Below are 21,972 nucleotides of genomic sequence, written 5' to 3' on the forward strand. Positions count from 1 at the left end.
GTAAAAATAATAAAAAATAAATAAATAAAAAATCTATGTATTTAACTAAACTATGTAAAAATACCTTTAGGGTCTACACAGGTAAAAACACTGACACATTAGGACTTACCAGCTTTGCGATTCAAAATTAACTTTCCAGTGGATATAAGCATAAAAACACATCCTTAACTACATCCATCCTGCTGTGTGGTGTTCCTGCTGAAACAATGGGTGTAAGGGTCTGCTGAAGCAGCACAATTCAGCATCAGTCATTCAGTGCTGGCCTTTACTGCCCTGCTGCCCAGATCAACAAACCAGGGCTGATGGGGTGTGCCTGCATTTTACACAGAGCCTCTGATGGGTCAGCACTGGAAAAATCACAATATGAAACGGTTTACAGCATACATTATTAATTATAGGCCTATAGAAAGAATGAGAATGGCTTAATGCGAAGTGGTGTAAAAAAAAATAAATAAATAATAATAATAATAATATATATATATATTAATATATATATATATTGGAAACCAAATATAATTTTAAAGTACTTTATGATATGTTGCCATACTGTAACAGCCCACAAAAGTGGATCTAACTTAGAATACCCGTAAGTTTAGCTAGCTAGCAAGGTCAGCCGCAATCTGTTAAGCTGTAACAATAACAACATTAATACTAGCGATATAATGTTGTATTATGGATAAAATCAAATTTAAATGGCAAATTTACTTTGGATTAAACATGAATAGTAGGTAACGTTACATCAATGAGCATATACATATTCTATGGCAAGGTAAAGAAATGGCAAAACTGTCTCTTCTTGCAGATAAAAAAACTGCTTTATGAAGTTTCATACATAAAAAATATGATCTTTCAAGTATTATGGGGGGGATTCGGGTACTTACGCAACATATACAACTATAATCATCACTTCCTGCAGTTACTGTTTACTAACAAAGTGACAGCACAACTACTGACCTGGCATATACAGTAGCTATGTAATACAGCGGTTTTAGCCGTTTTCGTGGATATGTGTAAACGCAAATCATTTTGAAAACGGTGTGTAGTTGTGAAACCTTTTAAAACGCAGTCTCTGACTTCATCAATTCCTCGTGTTTGTAGACTTTTCAGTTCAAGTGTGTGGATTATAGCATTGATTATTTTTATTCTTCTGTGCATCACACAGAAAAAAAAGATTTTGATGCCAATATATTTTCATCACTTTAAGATGTGTAACATTTTCATCTTACATCTTAAGCTTAACTACATATAGACAATGTACAGTATTTGAAGTTGACCTACCTGCAGTTTGCCTTTCTGTGATGCTAAAGAAAAGTAAGATTTATTAGGGTAGAGCGGGATCTCTGTTAAGGTAGTAGCCTCAGGGACATATTTTCAGTTCAGTTAATATATAAATTCATCCACAGTTTTTTTTTACTGTACTAGGAAAAGGGACCCTCTCCATACAGGACTAATAAAACATTGGAATGTGTCAGCATTTAAAAATGTCTTCTGTGTGTTATATAGAACTCTATATTCCATAATATATGCTAGATTATATGTGACCCTGGACAACAAAACCAGTCATAAATTGCACAAGTTATATTTGTAATAAACAGTCAACAATACATTGCATTGGTCAAAATTATCTATTTCTCTTTTATTGCCAAAAATCATTACGATATTAAAGGGATACTCCACCCCAAAATTAAAATGTTGTCATTAAATCACTTACCCCCATGCTGTTACAAACCTGTAAAAACTTTGTTCATCTTCAGAACACAATTTAAGATATTTTGGATGAAAACTGGGAGGCTTGAGACTGTTCCATAGACTGCCAAGTAAATAACACTGTCCAGAAAAGTATGAAAGACATCATCAGAATTACTCCTTCAAATGATTCAAACGTAACATTATGAAGCGATGAGAATACTGTTTGCTTCTTTGTGGCTCGGCTGACACAAAAGAGCGTAGGCAGTTTTAGTGATGTGGAGAGACACAAAGGAGACTGTTTACAAAGGAAATGTTGAAAAAAGTTGTTCTTTTTATTTTATTAGCATACAAAAAGTATTCTCGTCGCTTCATAACGTTACGGTTGAACCACTGATGGCAGATGGAGTATTCTTATGACGTCTTTCATACTTTTCTGGACTTTGACAGTATAACTTACTTGGCAAGTCTATGGGATAGTCTCAGCCTCCCAGTTTTCATCAAAAATATTTTATATTGTGTTCCGAAAACGAACGAAGCTTTTACGGCTTTGGAATGACATGGGGTTAAGTGATTAATGACAAAATTAGACATTAGACAAAATAGATATTTAAATCTTCTTCTTCTTTTTTTTTTTTTATTTTCTTTTGCACCCTCAGATTCCAGATTTTCAAATAGCTATATCTCGGCCAAATATTGTCCTATAATAACAAACCATAGATCAATGGAAAGCTGATGTATAAATAAATAAAAATGTATAAAAGAAACTGTACCTAGAATGAACAATTCTATTTATATTAACTAACTAAGATTGATATATAATATATATGATAATATACTGTAACAAATGTATTGTCTTTTGAGTTTTAAAATTATTAATATTAATAATTACCAAAATAAAAATGTGCATCTTGTTGGGGGAAAAATGCTGCCAACAAAGTGCTTGGAGATGAAGCTATTTTGGTCTCATGACAGGCTGCCTGAACAATGGCCACCCAAGCATTTATATGCCCTATTTCCTACTGTTCCTGCTGGCTATGTCTGCTTTCACATGAAATGTCTTTGGTGATACTTTTCTTATTGATATTACATTAGCTAAAGATCTTTTAAAAACTCTCACTTTTAGAAATACACAAGAAAAAACAGACTTTGAGACCACTGAATAAAAAGAATTGAATAATTATTAAAATGTGTGTTTACATTAAATTGAAATGTTTATAATATACAGAAACATTCACATTCATGTTTAAAATCTGTGAATAAGAGATGAGCATAATTTACTTGTTCCAAAATCTATTTATAAAACCAATCAAATAAATAAAGAGATTAGGATTCAGAGCATGGCTGCAGCACTAGATGTAGAGTTACTTTAACAGTGCTTGACATTTGGAGTCCTGCTCTAGTTGCCTCCAGATAGCGTGTGTAAGCATAGAGTTGACAGTACAGTCAGAGTGCATTAGACGTGAGTGCCCTTAACTCTCCTGTCTAACATCCTCGCCAGGAGACAGATAATTAATCACATCCTTTCGGCATGACACAAAAATATGGACTCTGTGAAGCTAGCAGACAAATATTACCTCAGTGTACAGTAGGGCTCAAGAGTGACACTGAAGAGCTGGGATTCAGTTTAAACCTGGTTATAAACAAGACATTAAGGATTTGAAAGAAGGGAATGAGATGCTGTTGGAACATAGTAAATGTTTCAATTCAACTCTTTTTTTTTTTTTTTTTTAATAAAAATGCAAAATACCAGTATATATGTGTGAATTAATTAATTGGTTACCACCAATGTTGGTTTGGTTACCAACATTCGTCAAAATACATTATTTTGTGTTCAACAGAAGAAAGAAATTCATACGGGTACTTGAGTTATAAATAATGACAGAATGTCCATCTTTGATTGAACTATCCTTTTAAATGTCTTGGTTGCTTATAACATGCTCTTTGGATTCTTTTGTATTTACCTTCAGAACTGATGCAAAAGGCTCTCTGTATGATGTAACGGTAGAAATAGGGCTGATGATATAATTCAACCTTGTGACTCATGAGATGGAGAAATCCAATAGGAAAGCAAAGCTCAGGATGAGGCGAAATATATGTATTCAGCAGCTCCCATTAAAATGCTCAGCCATTGTTTTTACAGAAGTTGAAACTCTGTATCTGTTTAAGTCATTAGGAAGGAATACCACCCCCTCCTGACCGGAGGAGACCAGAAAATTTGAATCCCCATCAAACTCTACCCCTGGGGTAACCTCTGAAGGTATTTTGTGTAACCAAAAAGACATAAGTGAATCAAGAGAGGCACAACAAGGATCAAATGCTTCTGCCTGAGGGAAGGAAAACAAAAGGAAAAGAATTGTAGTTTTATGAGACCCTGTCTAGTAGAAAATAAGTACTTGGATCCTAATATGAACACCTAATTCACTTTAGACCATTTGATCACTAAGTGTACATGTAGAGTCCAGAGTTGGCATCTAACATACATTGCAAATCCTGGATCAGAGCTTTTGAACTGCAAACCTAAACTTATCTTTAGGGTAAGAAGGTTTAAGTCATGGACATTTTAGGTTAGTTAATTGAACAGCAGAAACTTTAAATGCAATGAAATTTCTTAATGATAGCCATTCCCTATCGAAAGGTAACTCCCGTTGCATCCTTGTTTAAAGACTGCTTGGGGAACTCCTGTTTACTCTATTACTGAAGCCTGATTGGTTAACATTTGTGTAGCTGCACAAAACAGTGAAGCTCGAGCCTGCAAGAGAGGGTGGAGTTGACTGCTATATACACATGCATCTCAATAGATTAGAATGTCGTGGAAAAGTTCATTTATTTCAGTAATTCAACTCAAATTGTGAAACTTGTGTATTAAATAAATTAACACACAAGACTGAAGTAGTTGTAGAAGTAGTCTGTGGTTCTTTTAATTGTGATGATTTTGGCATCACAGATTCTCTCTGGGGTTCAGGTCTAATGAGTTTGCTGGTCAGTCAAGCACAACAACACCATGGTCATTTAACCAACTTTTGGTGCTTTTGGCAGTGTGGGCAGGTGCCAAATCCTGCTGGAAAATGAAATCAGCATCTTCAAAAAGCTGGACAGCAGAAGGAAGCATGAAGTGCTCCAAACTTTCTTGGAAAAAGGGTGAAGGGGACTTTGGTTTTCAAAAAACTCAATGGACCAACACAAGCAGATGACAATGCAACCCAAATCATCACAGACTGTGAAAACTTAACACTGGACTTCAAGCAACTTGGGCTATGAGCTTCTCCACCCTTCCTCCAGACTCTAGGACCTTGGTTTCCAAATAAAATACAAAACTTGCTCTCATCTGAAAAGAGGACTTTGGACCTCTGGGCAACAGTCCAGTTCTTCTTCTCCTAAGCCCAGGTAAGACTCCTCTGACGTTTGACGTGGTTCATTAAATTCTTTTACACGTCTGTGTGTAGTGACTCTTGATGCTTTGACCCCAGCCTCAGTTCATTCCTTGTGAAGTTCACTCAAGTTCTTGAATCGATTTTGCTTGACAATCCTCATAAGGCGGTTCTCTCGGTTGGTTGTGCATCTTTTTCTTCTACACTTTTTCCTTCCACTCAACTTTCTGTTAACATGCTTGGATACAACACTCTGTGAACAGCCAGCATCTTTGGCAATGAATGTTTGTGGCTAACTCTCATGGTGAAGAGTGTCAATGATTGTCTTCTGGACAACTGTCAGATCAGCAGTCTTCCTCTGATTGTGTAGACTAGTGAACCAAACTGAGAGTCAATTTCACCATATTCAAATTTTTTGAGATAGTGAATTGGTGGGTATTTGTTAAATGTTAGCCAAAATCATCATAATTAAAAGAACCAAATACTTAAACTATTCAGAATTGAATTAATTTAAATACAAGTTTCACAATTTTAGTTGAATTACTGAAATAAATTACATTTTCCACGACATTCTAATTTATTGAGATGCACCTGTAAGTCGGCTTGGAGCGCGATCTCATCAGATTCTTCTCCTTCAGTGACATGACCATCTCTTCGCCTACTCTCCAGAGGAAGAAGCAAGGAGACTTGTCAAGTCAAGTCAAGTCACCTTTATTTATAGTGCTTTAAACAAAATACATTGCGCCAAAGCAACTGAACAACAGTGTCAGGAAAACAGTGTCAATAATGCAAAATGACAGTTAAAGGCAGTTCATCATTGAATTCAGTGATGTCATCTCTAAATAGTGTCTGTGCATTTATTTGTAATCAAGTCAATGATATCGCTGTAGATGAAGTGACCCCAACTAAGCAAGCCAGAGGCGACAGCGGAAAGAGACCGAAACTCCATCGGTGACAGAATGGAGAAAAACCCTTGGGAGAAACCAGGCTCAGTTGGGGGGCCAGTTCTCCTCTGACCAGACGAAACCAGTAGTTCAATTCCAGGCTGCAGCAAAGTCAGATTGTGCAGAAGAATCATCTGTTTCCTGTGGTCTTGACCTGGTGGTCATCTGAGACAAGGTCTTTACAGGGGATCTGTATCTGGGGCTCTAGGTGTCCTGGTCTCTGCTGTCTTTCAGGGATGTAGAGGTCCTTTCTTACTGGATCCCGGTGACTGCAGTGACCCTCTGATCTGGATACAGACTGGATCTGGTGGCCACGGTGACCTCTGAATGAGAGAGAAACAGACTAATATTAGCGTAGATGCCATTCTTCTAATGATGTAGCAAGTACATCAGGTGTTATGGGAAGTGTTCCCGGTTCTGGTTTACCTAATTAAAGCTTAACTTTCAGCATAATTACTCCATTCTTCAGAGAAACAAAGTTTTTCAGAAATAATTTTAATATGCTGATTTGCTGCTTAAGACACAATACTGAAATTTACCGTTGTGCTAATATTTTAGCAAAAAAAGGAAAGAATGAAAGAAATTAATTTCTTTAAAAAATAATAATAACTTCACCTTATTTTCCCCCAGGCATCCAATGTTATAACACATAAATGACAAGTTTTTACAAATGTGACTTTTTGAAATGTGGAGTTGCAGTTCCTGGAAAATGTACATGTTGGATGCATATTTGATATTTGAGAATATATTTAGCTCTGAGACCATCAGATGAACTCCAGAGCTGTAACTGACTAACTTATGGGAGAAGACATCAAACAGAACCACTGTTTATCAGAATAAACCAACAGAGATCTCATCTGTCATGTGATATATCATTTAGCAGAAGCTCTTTCAGCATGACGAAACACTTTACAGCACAGCTGATTGGGAATTCCTGATCATATTGATTCTGCTGTATCAGATGTTATTCAGCACTTCAGAACTTTGGAAACTCATGTGATGTATCACATGACTGGTCATTTTGAACAGAGACTACTGTCAACCAACTCTTAAATGCAAGATAAATGTGGTTAGCCTTTTATCTAACAAAAATTCTGCTTCCTGTTTCACAGTCTCACATCCATAACAACAAAACTTGATGTTTTCCAGCATTCTTTGTGACCCTGGACCACAAAACCTGTCATAAGTAGCATAGGTATATTTGTAGCAATAGCCAACAATACATTGTATGGGTCAAAATTATAATTTTTTTCTTTTATCAACAGGATATTAAGTAAAGATCATGTTCTATTAAGATATTTTGTAAGTACGGTAAATACGTAAAAACTAAATTTTTGATTAGTAAAATTTATTGCTAAGTACTTCCATTCATTTTTTATGACTGGTTTTGTGGTCCAGGGTCACATTTGAAATGTTACAAAGAGCATCTTATGCTGATACTTAATCCATGGTTAATTGTACTTATTTCCAGGGCTAAATTACATTTTAAATCAACGTTTTCAATGAGGACTTTTGAACCACACTTGTTTTATTCATTCCCCATTTAACAGGTCTTTCCTGCTAGTTTTTCATCTGATTGTTAAGATTGCAAAGCCCCACTTCAAGGGTCAAAGGAAATAAAGGTAAATATTGCACATGTGAACAAGTTTATCTTCGGAGTGGAGCAATTCCACTGGGCTGATGCATTCAGTTTCTCAAGGGGGTTCTGGCTGGCATTATGACAGTTATGGAATCATTTCATGAAATATCTCACCCTAGTAGAATCAAAGAGAAATACTCGGAGTGAATAAAACCTCACAGTTCAGTGCTGACTTGTCGAGAGGTGAGAGATCTAGCATTCTCACAGTGAGGTATTCATGTGTGCACAGGTCAGTCAGCGACTATAGTGCACCTCAAATGCTGAAATGTTCAGAGTTTTGTGTCAAATGCTGAGATTCTCTATCACCACATATATTTAAGAAGTGAATATGTTCTTATCATGTAAACATCTGGTTGGACTGGCCTGTTAGACATGGATTCTGGATATGTTGTCTCTGAGGATCCATTCAATAAAATGCCATTGTTTGGTTTACCAGTTATGATGTCACCCTTATAAACTGAAGCATGCACAGGAAGAAAACAAACCACAACTAAATAATAAACCTATTTATTGAGTCTCTACTGAGAAATAAAAAGACCCAGAATATAAAACCAGACTTGTATAATTTCTAAATGTGTGATAAACTTGCCTGTGCAAATATCATTGCATAAATGCCAGCATGTTTTTTTTAGCATGCTATGTGGTTGCTAGGGTGTGCAGAATAAAGCCCATCCCCAAGTCTCTACTCTAACCCTTGTATGACTTGTGTATCTACAGCAATTTTGTTTTAAAATAAGTCTCTTATGCGAATAGGAAATACTATTATAAAAAATAAAAACGAGATTACTGAATTATCTTTTCACTGCAAGGTGAACTTGCACAAAAAGCATTTTATTCTCTTCCATTGCATTTATGGTAAACGGTAGTTTAAACATGCATGTTTGACGTGAGAACCAGTGATGTTTGTTTTTGCATGTTGTTATAACATTCATTGTTGAAATTTCTGACTTTAAATTGGGTAAAGCATATTACAGTCAAGTAAAAAAAAATTAAAAAGTTTATCACGTTGTAGTTATGCGAAGCATTATCTATGGATGAAGCCTACTGTGCACTTGCATTATAGGCAGAGATTTTTCCCCCTAAAAATCCATCTTTTTGTGCATCTGATGAATAAGCACATACATTACATACTGTAGTACAAAGTAGATACTGTACATATGGGAGGAATGAGGATGTAAAGGGTGGAGTTGCCTTTCAAGGTCTCATTCACACCAAGAACCATAACGACAAAGATATAGTTGGAAAAAACATTCTTACTATTAAAGTATAGCAGAGTCCACACTACATCCATAATAAATGCACAGAAACTATATATTTGGAATCACTTTCTGAAAACTTTTTTTTTTCCAGCTGATGGACATCACTTAAACTGATGGCAGAATAGCTTCTCAGTTTCAAACATCTGTGAGAGTATTTTCTTGGAAGGCCGAGTTACTTCACAAAAGAAATTCTCCCATTCATGGTGAATCTGAATGGTACGTCTTGGTCTAAGCCAGTAATATTTGATCCAAGACAAGAATTATTCCAACTCCAGGAAACAGCTCCTTTGGGACATACGTTCCAACTCCAGGAAACGGCTCCTTTGGGACATACGTTCCAGATTTGTTAGACCATAATATATGTGGCATGCATAAACAAGTACAATGAGAACCATTTATCATTTCATAAAAATAACGACATTGAGGAATAGTAAAATATTTCATTTTTCCTGACAGGAATAAATTACAGTTCGAACCAAGGTAAAGGAAAATGAAAACCATGTGGACCAAAATAAAAAAAATTATTCACTCCACATACATATATCAAATAGACTTCGCACCTTAAAAACATACAAAAAACCTGCTGCCGACACAAGATGGCTGCTACTGGAGAGTTTTTAACAGATCCTCACAATGATACTTTTCTGTTATAGTCCTAATACTGTCATGAGCCTTTATGTTCTTCAGGACAAACAGCACATCAGATAAAAGTGTCCTGGGGGGAAAAACAAAAAGAACTATTAATACAAAACAAATAATTGTACTCTTTTCTTACAAATCACATTATTCTGAAACATTTTATTATACCTTTGAATCATTATTTAATAGCATAAATAATGTGAAAGGACTGCTGTATAACTATACATTAGTCTGAGGTTCACTGTTGTACGTTACCGAGTGCTGCTGGAGTCATTGTTGTGCTTAAATAAGGCATGAGCGGTCTGAAGAAGATGTTTGCTGAAGCTCTGCAGCTGAGGTAGTGACGATCCAGAGTTCACATCAGTAAACCATGATTCTGGAAAACAACCTGCAATCTTTTCAGAAGAATAACAGTTAGTTTTATAATTAAAGAACTACTTTGCTACCTTTATATGTAAAAAATAAATATATTGATACTGTAAGCAAAGGCACCTTTTTGCATTTCTGGATGGTGTGATTTGGATCGGATTCGTTAAGAACAGTTATCATCAAGTAACGGTTGAGAAGTTTCTCCAACATCAGCTCTTTGAGAATATGTTCAGGAATCACACCATCCCATAATGCCATGTTACCAAGCAACTGAAAAACACAAAGATTCATATAACAATCAGCATTCAAACATAAAAAACCCTAAGACCCTAGACATTGGTTTGATTTCATGAACATACTGTATATTAACATCAAAAATTTGGGTTCAGTAGGATTTTTTTTTTTTTTTTTGAAGAACTGTGGTTTTCAAAAGAAGTCTTATGCACACCAAGGCTGCATTTATTTAATAATCAAAAATGCTGAATTTTCAGCAGCATTCAATACACGTAGTTAATCTTTTAAAGTATTCATTTCTTTAAAAATAATAAAACTCTTGACCCCAAACTTTTGAAATGTATATGGAAACAGCAAGGGCATGTTAACGGTCACAACATGACCAGAAGTGAAATGTCAAACCTTCACTGCAGACCAAAACTGTTTGTTCTGAAACAGGAACTGTGGGGACCGTTTATCCTCTAAAAACCTTAGCAAAAAGCACAATGTATAACTCATTACAATAACCTGACAATCACACACAAACTTCTGAATGCACTAATAATCAAGCAAAGCACATAAAGAGTTTTTAAAATGTTAACCAAATATTAAAAACACAAATCCATATAAAACGTACTTTTTTGGGTACAGCGGGACAAAGATGTCATTGTCTACTGCACTCCTTAACCTCTGGATAACTGCTTCTACAAAAGCCTGCAGGATGAAATCACAAGCTGATTATATTTACTGACATTACATCCATGAAGTTACAAGTTTTAATACACCTTAAGACAATACCTTGACAGGTTTGCTTTGTTCACCATCAAATACAGAATAATCATCCTGTATTCTCTTACACAGTGTCGTGAGGGTTTGAGACTGCTGCGCAGACAGAGGGTCCCACACCAGCTCCACGAAACCTGCCAAAAACATGCTACATTTTAATAAGGTAATTAGATCTGCAATCAGACAGCCAGAACAAGAGATTCTGATATGCATAATAGTAAATTAAAACCAAAAGTGTGACATTAAATAATTCTCTGAAACATTCTGTTCACAAATTCTATGTAGAATGTAGCAGGCTGATATAAAGCAGATTGCAATTATGTGCAAATGCCATAGTCACCTTGAACTTTAGAGAGGATTGTCTTCTCAATTATGGAAGGCAGCGTTGTCTTATCCATGTTCTCTGATTCCTCATAACCCTGACCGTGACAGAACCTCTCAACGGCAGAATACCACGGCAATGCCTCAAAGTCTTCATCTGCCTGCAGGAAAAATATACAGTGAAATGCAATCATTAAAGGTATAATTCACCCAAAAATTAAAATTCTGTCATTAATTACTAACCCTCATGTCATTCCAAACATGCAAGACCTTCATTCATCTTCGGAAAACAAATGAAGATATTTTTGATGAAATCCAAGAGCTTTCTGAGCCGCATAGACAGTAAGGGAACCACTGATATCACATATGGACTGTTTTAATGATGTCCTTGCTACCTTTCTGGGAACTGAACATAGTAGTCCCGCTGCAGTCTATGGAGGGTCAGAAAGCTCTCAGACTTCATCAAAATCTTAAATATCATTATTATTATGTATAGCGGTATATTGTGACACTGCCTTTTATGTTAGCAATGCACAGTGCTGCAATTTTAATAATCTGTCAGACGCACAACAAAGTGTTGAACACCCTTAAACATGTAATGCAGTTGAAGATATGTGGTTTATTAAAACAACCTACCACTGCCTAAAAATACCCAGTAGAATAGTGATATGTGATGTACTTAAGCTGTAAAGATGTAATATTTACAACATTTGATTCTAAGCATATTAAATAATCAAAATGTTTAACAATTACTGTCAAATCCTGAATTTATACTGATACACAGATCTTGATGGAAATATGAGAAAGCTAAAACTCTATAATAAGGAGTTTCAGATCCAAAAACAGATCTGATAGAACAGCAAAATTGCCATGAAACTTCTCAGAATTCCCTGTATTGAATTCTGATTCAATAAACTGTAGATATAAAAACCATAGATCACCTGAAGAGGATTCCAGCCAATGAGCTGGTGTCGGATCAGGGGTGCCAGGAGTTTTGGGATGCACAGGCCAATGTAGGCATTACTATAAGATTCCTGAAAGGAGACACGCCACTCATCAAATCTAGAGAGTATTTTCTTCACATCCCAGAAGTCCAATTGAACATCTGCAAACACTTCCTGTGCCTTTTTCAGTAGATTATCTGAAATTGAATCCAAGTTATTGATGCAGAGACATGTTTGATATGGACTATAAATGCAAGTATGGATATGGTCTTTTTGCTTTAAAAGTATTTCTATACTCTGACAACAATGTCTAAAAATAATATTTTTTGTGCTTCCATGAAGCCTCTCACACCTCTTTTACTTAGTAGCTCTGCCTGCTGCTCAGCCGTCGGTTCCCAGTCACACGGCACACACCCAGTGTCTTCTTCAGACAGGCTAGAACATGAAAACACAGGGAATTTAACAACTGATGATAAATGACTTTGACAGCTGTAATTTACAGATTATGAGCATCTCAGAAAGCCTACAAAGGCTGTAATCTATAGTTTCAAAATGTCAGGCTTAGCATATGCAGTATTTACAGCAATAACAGTCAGTAATGGTGAAAGTGCAAACATAATAACCCATCTCACCTCTGCCAAGTTGGGTTAGAGACTCCAGTTGTGTCACCATTGCTGTGTGAATCAGTGTTATCTATGAGACAGCCACAATACACAATATTATATGAATTAATGTACATTCAGTCCTGTGATAGATGGAAAATATGACCAATAATAATCACATGAGTGGGCATAAGATGTGAATTGTCCTCTACAAAATATTACATACTAGAAGGAAGTAGTCAGTTGTAATCTTACAGGTTAACTTCTGAATCTGTGAAGACTCCTCCTGTAGTGCTTCTCTTCTCTGACTCATCAGCGCCTCTGCCTGGTCAATATAGAGACTGTGCATGTCCAGCTCTACAGAGTTTATTAAAGCCATCTGAAAAATAAAGTATACCGCCAATACTTTATAAACTGTATTTGGTTATATTCAATTACACAGATGGTTAATTTAGCAAAGATTAACCTTCTCAGACAGGCATTCCAGAAGGTTTCGTGAGAAGACATTCATGGTACGGTAGAACCGCAGCTGCTCATCTACAGCATGGTTTTCAAGGCTCTCCAATGAGCTCTTGGCAATTTCCATATCCAGCTGCATCCTCCTTAGGTCTGCTTCCCGCGCCCGGTGCACCTCCCTCAGTGAATCTAATCTGGAGCAAAACAATTGCATTTGTATTTTATTTTATTTATATTTATATATATAGATATATTATATATATATATATATATATATATATATATATATATATATATATATATATATATATATATATATATATATATATATATATATATATATATATATATATATAAGGGCTGGTAAGCAGTAACAATTTTTTATCTAATTAATTACATGATGTGGTGATTAATTAATCGAATTAATTGCACATCAAATTTGGAGAAATTACTTCGATGTCATACACAGATCGGTCTGCGCAGCGCCACTTCAAAGCCAACGCGACTATGGCCAATGGTTCAACGCGCCAAATGGTTCACATGGTTCAATTCGTTCAAAATGTGGATTAAGAAATTAAATGTCAGTGTGGGTTGCTTGGGGATGAACAGTTTTGATGTGTCTTTATATTTTGGTTGGCTAAATTGAGCAAAACAGACAACATTGTGTCTAAAATAACACAATATTAACTTTTTAATGAACTGTTGTATAAGATGAGCATCACATTTGCACTCGTGTGACATTGCACTTAGCCTACAGCTTGTATGATATTTCTTAACTATGTTATGTAAATATTAGTGCTGTCAAAATTAGCGCGTTAACGCATTCGATTAATTTGAAATATTTAACGCGTTAAAAAAAAATAACGCAATTAACGCGGTTGCAGTTTTTTTTATTTCCAGTTGTGGCCTATGTGTGTTCAACGTGCAAAGAAATATGGATAAGACCAAGGAAGGACTTTTAGACGGAAAGTTTCAGTATAAAACTCTGCCGGATTACTCTTCAGTCTGCCACAAGAAACATTACTCTTCATTTAGTCTGCCACAAGAAACAGCAACATTAAAATCATGAACTCAAATGTCATTGTTTAAATAAAAAAAAAAACAATGACTGTAACAGTGCGTAAATCAGACCTTTCTGTAACGCTTACGTTAATAAGCTTAAACGAAAATAAAGAAATAATTGTGTAGCGGAGTATTTTTTGTAAACAGTGCCGCGAACTGTCAATCACTCCTGTGCGCGTGCATCACTGTCCTCCTCAGCTGCAGCAACTTGCGCTCTCTCTCTTCATCAAGCTTTAAAACAAAAAGGGAACAAAAAGATCATATTGTCTTTGTGCATAGGCTATAGATTAATTAGATAAATGAATATCTAAATTTGTGCCTTGCCGTCTACGGTATTTTTTTAGAACTTAGAAAAAAGATGCTGCAGCCAATGAACAGCCAGCGGGGGCTGCAGGACGACTCAACCTCCGCAGACAGTTTTTAATGTTTATCAGACAATAAATACTCAATATTTTGCTTTAGTATAACTCACAACGAGTTTCACACACCTTCTCCGGCCACGTTGAGTTGTTGACACTTAACAGTGGGAAAAGCGACACATGCGCTATTCACTTGTATAACTTAAGGGTGAATGGGTAATGTAGTTTCTGCTCTGGGTGGGATGAATTAGCAAGCTTGCATTGTGAAGGGCGCTCTGAAAATCGGCAGTGCAGGTAAAAGATTAAAACCTCCATTAAAACAGATGTCCAAATGAGCGTACCGGTACGCTACAAGCACGTTCTGGGCGCACAGAGAGGTGGCGGTACGCTCAAGAGCTATATTTGGAAGTACCGGTGTGTACTGGCCCACTTAAAGCACTGGCAATGACTATACTTTGGAATTTTTTTGCAGTCCACTTAGAATTCAACATGGAAATCATTTTTGTTTTTTATTGGCATTGATTGTTTTGAAATTCAAATGGTACTTACATGCCTGTGTTTTTATTTCTTTAATAAATATGGCTTTCAAGCCAACAGTTAATTTGGAGGATATTGATGGTTTATTGCAGGTATGTTGTTTACATGAGAAAATCTGTGTTACAAGTTAAACAAAAATTCCAATAAACAATCATATTTTGAATTTAAATAGTTTCTTTGTCTTGAGTTTACATTAATTATTTACATTTTACATTTACATATCCAAAAAGTTTCAGTCTTTCAATTGCGATTAATCGCGATTAATCGCGATTAATTTTAAAAAATTGTGCGATTAATTAGTTAATTTTTTTTAATCGATTGACAGCACTAGTAAATATGAGACAAAATTTCAAACAGGGGCATTCTGCCCCATATCTTAAATTTTAAGGATATTCTCTAGGCTCCATCACGCAATGTAAGTTGCCCTGCCTCATTAGTCATCAATCGACAGTATGAAATGGCAGATGATCCACATAGGTCTGGTCTGGGGCAAGTGCGTCAAATATATATATATATATATATATAGTAAAGACAAAATTGCTCTGTTTGCTGTGGAGTCAAGACATTTGCAAATATGGTTCAAAGATGAATAGGAGACAAAATTACAGAATGTCACATTTTATTATTAGCTGTTTCAACACATACATATTTTACCAAATAAAAAGGCCGGCACTTTAAGAGTTCATCCCATTATTTGATGTGGGAATAAGTATTGGTACAGTTGAATTTAAGGCAGTGGTAAAATATTAAAAGCTATTAATTTTGTTGCAGATCCCTTACATGCAATCAGAGCAGTGAGTCTGTCACCCAGACCCCCATAGACTTCAGACTCTTGGTCTCCTCCTCTGAAATGCTTTCCCCAGCCTTTGATGCAGCCAGTTCCAAGTGTTGCTACTTTTGGGGGGTTTCTGTTGTCTTTAGTCTCCCCTTCAGCTGGTGAAATTCATGTTCAGTCGGATTTAAATTGATTGAAACTGATTTGGCCAATCTAAGACTTTACATTTGCCCTGATAAACTCATTGACTGAACTAGCAGGGCGCTTTGGGTCATTGTCTTGATGCAATATAAAGCGTTTTCTGAAGAGTCCGGTGAACATTTCTTGAATATTGGTAGCCAAGATGATTTTGTACCCTTCCAAATTCATTATGCTTTCATACATTAAGTCGTCATTAAAATTAAGAGGTCCTGTTCTAGAGACAGCCATGCATGCCCAATGCCATGACACCACCTCCACCAAGTTTCACAGATGAGGTAATATGCTTAGAATCATTTGCAGTTCCCTTTTTCTCCACACTTTTGCTTTCCCATTACTTAGTGAAGGTTAATCTTGGTCTCATCTTTCCATAAAACTCAGTTCCAAAACTCTGCTGGCTTTTGCAAACTCTAATCTTGCCTTTCTATTTTTGGTAACTCTAAAAGTGCTGATCTTCTTAGTTGGTAAGTCATTTATGTGTTGAATCACCGAATAATAAAATATGACATTCTGTAGTTTTGTCTTATATAAAATATTTTTAACGCTGTTAATTTTGATACCATTAATATATACATATGAATATACACAGTACACACACATAATGTCAAATAATATAATCAATTGAATGTATCCTTGTTCAGCAAATGAATTTTTTTTAAAGGTATAATAATAAATAATATATAAACTAAATAATAATATGATACAGGTAAAACCCCAAAACTTTTGAACAGTAGTTTATAGTTACACTTTATATAAAAGCAATGGATTTCTGCAGCTTACTTTACAATGATTCTCTTCTTGATGACATCAATGCTGACTGTTGGAAGTGTTTCGGGGATGTCCATTTTCTTCTGTCGGGCAGGTCTTGGAGCCTGCCACTCCTTCTGAGAATACAAGGAAAGGTCCTTGAAACGCTATGAAAGCATTGTGTAATAAAAAAGCAAGTTAAAGTCATGTTATTTATAATCCAAATGGCTCAAGGACATGAACTCATGTTTCATGTCACAATGGAGGGTCTCACTTGGTGTCTTTTGACTCCTTTTCCAATTTGCTGTTCTTCCCAAATCTGCTGGTCTTCCTCTTCCTGGCTGTCAGAAAAACTCTCATCACTATCACTCCCTACAGAAAACAAACACAGAACATGTCATCTATCTCGAGATCTACTTCAGTGTTTTAATATACACAAGTACTGTAGCACCACAAGTTTCTCACCCATCTTCTCAGCCATTCGCTCTCTCAGAGTCTTAGGTTTGGGTGCAAAGTCGATTCTGCGCTCATGATCGTCCAGCTCATTGTCACTGTCTTGTTCTCCATTGCTCGGATCTTCTTCCTGTAGGCTTCCAGGAGTGCGGGGTGAATCCAGTGAAATGTAATCTTGCTGGGCTCTGGCTTGTCTCCTTTTCTCTTTTGCAGCATGAATCTTTTTTGCATCAGGAATGATGACTGCAGCTTTTAACAAACAATAACATTAACAACCAGACTTAAAAGGAACACTCCACTTTTTTCCTAAGTGTTAGAAAGTAAATAATGACAAATTACATACTTCAGTAAAATACTGCTGAGACTCTACGGTGGTCTTTAGTCATTTAAACTGAATAATCTAACATTAAAGGGGGGGTGAAATGCTATTTCATGCATACTGAGTTTTTTACCCTGTTAAAGAGTTCCCATGCTAAACATGGACAAAGATTCCCATGCTAAACATGGACAAGTTTCAAAATTAAGTTTCAAAAATTAAGTTGTACGTTTGAAGGAGTATTTCTGTTCCAAAAATACTCCTTCCGGTTTGTCACAAGTTTCGGAAAGTTTTTTTCGAGTATGGCTCTGTGTGACGTTAGATGGAGCGGAATTTCCTTATATGGGTTCTGACGCACTTCTGCCGGAAGAGCACGCGCTCCCGTATAGCGAGGCTGAGCACAGACATTTCACTGATCAGAGCGATTCACTGATCAGAGCGAGAGTGTTGCGAAAAGTCAAGACAACCCTGCACAGATTAGCCAAAAAAAAAAAACAGCATTAAGGGACCAGTGGATGGAGTTTATTTTTACAGAGCATCAACGGAGTTGTGCAAGTGTTTTTGTTTGTTCCCTGCATTTCGAAGATGCTTGTTTTACAAACAAGGCCCAGTTTGACGCCGGATTTGCGTATCGTTTATTTCTTAAGGATAATGCAGTCCCAACGAAAAAGGGTAACGATCGTGTGTTGGAACCGCAGGCGGTGAGTAAAACTGCTTCAAATATCTCTGTGTTGTTAACTTCGCTATCGGCGCGTAAGCCCATCAAGTAGTAAACAACATGCGATGTTGTCATCAAACTGCACTTTCCACATGTACAGCTTAAAAAAAAAAAAAGACGACAGAGTGGAACTTAGTCATTTTCCAAAACCGCTAAGCAAATATATACAGCTTCAGTACATACCACATAGAGACGTCGTTGCTGATGCTGCTCTTGTTAAATTTCAGCCTCTGGATCTGATTCTGGATCATAAATATACGCTGAATCTGACTGTTAGCCATGGTTTGTTTTGGACGCTCTCAACGCAAAAGCCTACTGGCGCTCGTGATTCTTTAGCTCCGCCCACACGCCACACCTCCAGCCGGTCTTGTTTTTCCGGGAAAAATCGGTACAGACTATCTTTCTCTTATGAATATAATAAAACTAAAGACTTTTTGGAGTTATGAAGGATGCCGTACTACTCTATAGGTACTCAAGATTAACAGGATATTGAGTGAAAACGAGCATCCCCCCCCCCCTTTAAATGTATACTTTGGAAAAGTACAAAACTGTTGGGCTACTTGCTACTTGAACACATTAGAAAAGGTTTCCTAATATTAGTTTTATTTTATAAAGAAATAAATGGTGTGTTAATTGGAAATTAATATTTTTAGTAGCATGAATTCCCCTCAAAATAGAAAATATTAAAGAATAAATTTTATTGAAATAAAATATCACAAGTGTCACCCCTATTGAGGAATCCCAGAGGGTTATTGATGTAGTCAAACCTCTTTGTGGTTTTGAAGAACCAGATGAACTCGACATGGTAGAAGAGCTTCCTTCATCGCTGTCGGGAGGAATGTCTTCAAACGAGGAATCAGAATCACTGTCAGATTGCACACGGACATCCTTACTCTCCTTAACTGAACACAAATGAAGTGTTAATGATCATAACGGTCAATCTGCAGAACTATGCCGTTATCAAAACAACAGACACACCCTGAGAGCCTGTTAACGGTGCAGGAGAACCGTCTTTCTTCCGAGCCTGGAACACAACTTCACTGTTGACTGAACGTTTCACTGTAAAACTTCCCTCGGTGGCTGTAAGAGTCAAGTTTCTTCGTTGAAATAAATATATTTAGTGATTTTGATAGGTTGTAATAAAATACTCACAGTCTTTTTCATCTAGAAAGCTGAGTGTACTCTTCTTTGACTGGTGTTTTGTGTCTTTGGACTGGAGTGCGGTGACTGAGCGCTCCTCAGCGTCACTAGAGTCGCACTCGCGAGCCTTCGGACTAACGTTCTTTCGCGGCAAATCCGCTTTTGAATCCGCTTTCTCCATTTCCTTTCCGGCATCGCCACCGCTGAGCTTTTCATTCTCATCTTCATCGCTGGATTCATTTTTCCTTTGCCTGAAATTTCTGCGTGGCTTTTTATTAAACATTTTAAATCTAATCCAGTGTGAACGTGAAATCAACGACTCACTGACGTAGTTTGTACTTCCAGGTCGTCGTTCAGAAACATTTCATAATAAAACATTTCATAATAAAAGTCCCACGTCTGGTCTCTACCAGAGACAATTTATATATTATATATAATTTTCTTTACTAGGCTACATTGCAAAGCATATACTTTTTCTTCGCGTTTATTTCAGGAAAATATACTCCTCCTCATTATTTTGAAGTGAAGAAATCGAGAAACTTTTATTTCTAACGTTACCTGCCAGTGATGATTCTGAAGGACATACCTGTAAACTGTAAAGAACGCAATTTCATGAGCATCGTTCTCTTATTTTAATGCAGTTGTCTCACAGCCACTGCGGTCAAATATTGAGTTAAAACTTTAAAGTATCATCTATCTATATTCAATTCCAAATTCATCTCCTCCGATACCCATTTTGTGACCATTATTGAGCCGATTCTTTTCAATCAGCTGGAATGGTTCGGGACATTCTACGCTTAAAGTGGCTTAATGCATTACAACGGTGTTTTTAAAAGACCAAACATTTTTAATAAAGCATTCTGTTTACAGACAAGCAGGTTATAGGAGGAAAATTTTAACGCGTAATTAAACGTATCATATATGTTTGTCTGTGAATAGAATGCTTAATTAATAATTTGTTTACTGAGTTTGGTCTTTTTAAAAAGCGATTGTAATTCATTAAAACCCTCTGAAGTCCATTAACGCATATACGCGTTTTGCGGGTTAATCTCCTGATAACGCCGAAAATAACTTAAATTGGACTTCCAGTTTTTATCTTACAGATAAGAGCAATACATCAATCGAATATGTAAAGTGTTTACTGTTTTTTTGTATACACTCATGATAAAAACAAAACGCTATACTTTTGTAGAATAAACAAAATAAACAGTGTGCGTTATCTGCCGTCTCTGTCACCTCTCTTCACAGACACCTAAATGAAACAACCCGAATCTCAGCGAATACTTGCCTCAAATACAAGATAAATATATCTATAGAACGCTTAAAATGTCTGGTAAGAGACAGGACATTCCTTGTAAATGCCAGGCATGTGATGTGAACTGTTTCCTGGAGTTGCACAAAGACCTATAACTGTGCAATTCTGGGCACTTTATGATAAAGTGATTCCTGATTACCTTTTTTTTTTTGCACTTTCCTTTTTTTTTGCAGTTTCACCTTAATTGTGTCTTCTGTACTTTTGCTTACTTCTAATGTTATTTTGTGTGCTAGTTAAATAGTCTAAATAATAAACAAAAAATATATACATTTATTTTTTGTCCTCACATTCTTTCTTGTAACTCCTCCCTCTTAGTGGCATAGCTGACTGAATGGCTCATTATGCAGCTCATTATGCGGGCATTTGTCTTCTCAGGTGTAAATCACAATGATATTCATGATAGTTCACGCCCTCTCGCATATGACTTTTACCAACAAAAAGTGACATAGAAAATTTAAATCAATATATTGTTTTCTGTGGGTGAGTAAACAAGATGATTTTCACATCATTTAGAAAGAAATATTCTAGGCTACAAGCTCCAGTTCTCGAAAATCCCGGGAACCATTGTTCTTTATGTGTTTTATGGCCTTATTCAGGTGTTTTAACATTTTTAGTTTTTCACTAACCACGCATTATATTTTTTTTTCTCAAAAACACAATCATGTACATGCATGCCTTTCACATATTATTATAGCCCAGTTTGTGCTGATTACAGTGAGATTAGACTTTACCCATTTAGATATTTATAAGAAACTGAAACAAGCACAAATGTCGGGGCATGACAAAACTTCTCCAGGCCCCAAAAATACCCTTAGACTTCAGAGGGTGCATTAAGCCACGTACTTTCACGTTAAGCGTTTTAGAATGTCCCAATGATTCATTCGTGAATTCGACTGGCCAAGAAGATTAAACTTGCAGCAGCTAACATCTCGTGATATAATAAGTCAGAAATAGTGAGTAAAGTTAACAATAAACAACTGTGTATTATAATGAAGGCTTTGTAAAACTATACAGCGTTTTTAGCTTTTTAAACAACATACTCCGCATGCCCTACACCAACTACGTACACATTTCCTATCATGTATGTCAATGAAAGACGATCGGACCAATCAGAGTAGGTAGG

General features: G+C 36.2%; 1 protein-coding gene across 3 annotated transcripts; it reads right to left on the bottom strand.

Moving 5' to 3' along the window:
- Positions 1 to 8,431: 8,431 nt before the first annotated feature.
- Positions 8,432 to 19,875, bottom strand: LOC113117348 (GC-rich sequence DNA-binding factor 2-like). Of its 3 annotated transcripts, XM_026285965.1 has the most exons (19): positions 19,547 to 19,875; positions 19,373 to 19,474; positions 19,162 to 19,296; positions 17,373 to 17,609; positions 17,182 to 17,279; positions 16,941 to 17,074; positions 13,240 to 13,423; positions 13,029 to 13,152; positions 12,804 to 12,864; positions 12,524 to 12,606; positions 12,169 to 12,368; positions 11,247 to 11,388; positions 10,919 to 11,040; positions 10,758 to 10,834; positions 10,544 to 10,610; positions 10,031 to 10,177; positions 9,794 to 9,933; positions 9,460 to 9,614; positions 8,432 to 9,220 (listed from the first exon to the last, which is right to left on the bottom strand). In XM_026285965.1, the coding sequence occupies exons 1-18, from the start codon at positions 19,815 to 19,817 to the stop codon at positions 9,503 to 9,505; spliced, it is 2,436 nt and encodes an 811-aa protein (XP_026141750.1). In that variant the 5' UTR covers positions 19,818 to 19,875; the 3' UTR covers positions 8,432 to 9,220; positions 9,460 to 9,502. The 3 variants fall into 3 exon arrangements, with proteins under 3 accessions (XP_026141750.1, XP_026141749.1, XP_026141751.1); XM_026285964.1 differs by having other exon boundaries at positions 8,432 to 9,614; XM_026285966.1 differs by having other exon boundaries at positions 8,432 to 9,614; positions 16,941 to 17,044; positions 19,547 to 19,874.
- Between the last annotated feature and the right edge of the window lie 2,097 nt (positions 19,876 to 21,972).

This window comes from Carassius auratus, chromosome 17 (genome assembly GCF_003368295.1).
Source record: "Carassius auratus strain Wakin chromosome 17, ASM336829v1, whole genome shotgun sequence".
Lineage (NCBI taxonomy): Eukaryota > Metazoa > Chordata > Actinopteri > Cypriniformes > Cyprinidae > Carassius > Carassius auratus.